Source organism: Drosophila nasuta, chromosome 2L (assembly GCF_023558535.2).
Source record: "Drosophila nasuta strain 15112-1781.00 chromosome 2L, ASM2355853v1, whole genome shotgun sequence".
Classification (NCBI taxonomy): Eukaryota; Metazoa; Arthropoda; class Insecta; order Diptera; family Drosophilidae; genus Drosophila; species Drosophila nasuta.
Window position 1 is genome coordinate 8,393,265 of NC_083455.1, and position 2,943 is coordinate 8,396,207.

Sequence of the window (2,943 nt, forward strand, 5' to 3'; positions counted from 1 at the left end):
CAGTTGGATCCTTAGCAAACCTAAAGATAGGGTTTATTGAATTTATTTATTTATTTCATAATTTATGGTCAAATACTAATTGATTTATACAGTCTACCCATGAGTATCGACTGCCATTTATGATTTTAAGTATGAAGTCCACCTTAAATATTTGAATGGGGTATTTAAAAAAATCTAAAATTCAAAGATTGCAGAGTATCTTGACAATTTGAAGAATCGATTATTTTATGTTTTTTTATAAAATATTTTATCTTCATTCAAAATTAGCCAGTTTGTAACTATATTGAATCGTTAGTCATTAAAATTTTGAAGCACCCGAACGTGAAGATCAGTGGTCTGAGAAGTTATCACAAAAATCACCACAGACAGTGGATACGTTATGCCGCCAATTATTTGAGTTTCATGTTGCTTGTAGGTGGATCTGCTTACAAGTTCCAAGCCAAGAAGTGTATGCTTGGATAACAAAAATACGCAATGTTCGACCGACATCCAAAATATCATGACAGATTCCATTAAGACAATCGATGTCACCACCTCTAAAGTATATCGAAATCCAGCTGGGACATTATCAAAGCGTGCTGGTATGAATCGATTATCATAGATAATATTCAGTACTGCCACAAATACGATGACTGTGGGAATTGATGGCCCAGGTGTTTGAAGCTCCGATTGTGGTGTCATATTAAAGCCATATCGGAAGATCAAATGCACAATGCTGGCAACCACAACGGAATCCATGGATGTCATGTCGAAAAACTTTTACAGCTTAGCCGAATTAAGATAAATACCGAAATAAAAGGAATGCAAAATTTAGAATTAATTTGTCAACAAACTCAATACATTTCTAGTAGGAAACTTGTCATACGGTCAACTCAGAAATTATAAGTTTTACTTTTGAAGTTGCTTCAATAACCTTTATGGATGTGGCGTAATATGAATGAGACGCCAAGGAAATTCGCCTAAATCACGAATCCATGTAACAATTGAATTTATCAATTATGAAAATATCTAACTCGGCTTATTTAAAAAAAAAAACCAATTTTTAGTTGCGATTGAAATATTTATTACAATGACGCAAGCTTATGTATTTGTGTATATTATGTTGATTTTTGGTGTTGTTCACATTAGTTTGTGTTATCCAAAATTCCAAAGATGAGTTATATATGTAAGATTTCCTTCGTCCTGGACAGATTTGCTATTTGTTGAGTATAGCCGACTTATTTCAATTATTATAAAATAAATGCAATTTTGAGAACTCAATTTGAATTCGATTTTGTTGCGCTTGCCCGCACATTAGCAAAGTTTTTCATTATTGCTTGTGTAATTTTTAAGGTATTTAGTGTAATGGTATTCGCCCTACTTGGTGGCCCTAATCCTTACGAAAGTAAAAAATCAAACCGACAGCCATGCCACAGAATAGTATTGGATAGCTCAGTTTGCGAATGTTTTTGCCACAAAATATATGCAACAGGGAGTAGACGAGACCCATTTCCTTTCTGGTCTGTCTCTCTGTCGCATCCAAATCCCTTGCCGCAATCAGCTCCGATCCGGATAGATCGTCGCCAGATTGTGGCAAGTCAATGGCATCGTTATTGACCAGTTCACTGCCAGGTTGGAGAAGCTTGTGCAACATTTCAAGGTCGTGCTCCGCCTCCAGAAGTTGTTCTACACGGACGTGCTTACGCTCTTGGACGCCTGAGCCTGATGGACACGAACTCTTTGATGGAGTTGTGTCTACTTGCTCATCTTTCACTTCTGGTCGTTTATCAACCTCAAGCTGGATTTCCTTCACAAGCTTCGCCGAATGCATTGCAACATCCGCCTCCATCTCAGCGACGGCACGTTGGAGCACGAGGAGCGTCTGCTGCTCGTCCTTTTCCAGTTGCAGAAAGCTATCGGTTGCCGCTAGGGTCTCGGTGCTGTCCCCATGCAGAGGCGTTGAGCAGCTCGGCCGAAGACTCGATAATTCGCGACAATTCGAATTATCATCATCTACAGTTGAGCAGTCCATGTGAACGCCTGAATCCTCCGTTGTGTTCACCAGAGTGCTGGTACTACTGAAACTGTCATCAAGTACCTTCTTTCTATCCAGCGACTTCATCAGTGTCGTGTATTTCCGATTATGAAAGCCATTGCCTACATGTATGGGACACGGAATTTTGGTTGGCAGCGGCATATTGCTGCCGCTCTTAACGCTAGATGTTTCAACTTTACGATTGACATTCACATTATTCGTATTGGTTGCTTCATTTGTGGTTTCTGCTTTGGCTATGGGCGAATCTTTTGGCAAAGGTGTGTCTGTTGATTGAGTTGTTTCGACTTGTTTTGAGCAATCCGTAATATTGTTCGATTTATCGTTGGACGGAGTAGCTTGAACATCGCAACTGGCCATTGCTGCTAACTGCATTCAAATATAATACAATTGATAATAACACTCTCTTCTAATTATGGGAGTTTTACTTACCCTGGGCTATTTGCTGCAAGACTGACAGAATTTCACACTGATTCGAGTAGCAAGACTATTTTTTTATGGTTATTTTGTCGAAATTTACGGGGGGATGAATGTTTTAAATTTAGGCCTGCACTGCTCCTATGTTGACAGATGACAAATTCATTGCTACGAACTTTAAGTATGTATGATTGCTTACTTTTATAAAAACACAGGGCACACTATTTTATTGCAGAGTTGCTGAGAGTTACGCAAACATAATTTTAAAGTGTGATTCATTAAATTAAAATCATTCTAACATCGTGTTTCGTCAGTAAAAATTCTGAAATTTAAATTGGAACATGGGTAAAATTTATATTCTCATCGGACAACTCGATTCATGAATCAATACAAAAATCCATCCATATGTTATTTGTTATATTATTTCGTAAGAAGAAATCAATTCTCATTATTATAATGCTACTTTTTAATTTTATGTTACATAGAGCATCATA

The 2,943-nt window shown here is 37.5% G+C and overlaps 2 protein-coding genes across 2 annotated transcripts; both read right to left on the reverse strand.

The window, feature by feature from the left end:
* Positions 1–32: 32 nt before the first annotated feature.
* LOC132789727 (uncharacterized) lies at positions 33–870 on the reverse strand. Its single transcript, XM_060797990.1, has one exon. It carries the CDS (start codon positions 745–747, stop codon positions 292–294), a length of 456 nt encoding a protein of 151 aa, XP_060653973.1. The 5' UTR covers positions 748–870; the 3' UTR covers positions 33–291.
* A 181-nt stretch (positions 871–1,051) lies between these two features.
* LOC132789653 (uncharacterized) lies at positions 1,052–2,624 on the reverse strand. The gene is made up of 2 exons (XM_060797868.1): positions 2,465–2,624; positions 1,052–2,401 (listed from the first exon to the last, which is right to left on the reverse strand). The coding sequence occupies exon 2, from the start codon at positions 2,390–2,392 to the stop codon at positions 1,370–1,372; it is 1,023 nt and encodes a 340-aa protein (XP_060653851.1). The 5' UTR covers positions 2,393–2,401; positions 2,465–2,624; the 3' UTR covers positions 1,052–1,369.
* Between the last annotated feature and the right edge of the window lie 319 nt (positions 2,625–2,943).

Bases quoted from the DNA above. Each gene is read 5' to 3' on its own strand.
- LOC132789727 (XM_060797990.1), bottom strand. From the start codon at position 747: ATGACATCCATGGATTCCGTTGTGGTTGCCAGCATTGTGCATTTGATC.
- LOC132789653 (XM_060797868.1), bottom strand. From the start codon at position 2,392: ATGGCCAGTTGCGATGTTCAAGCTACTCCGTCCAACGATAAATCGAAC.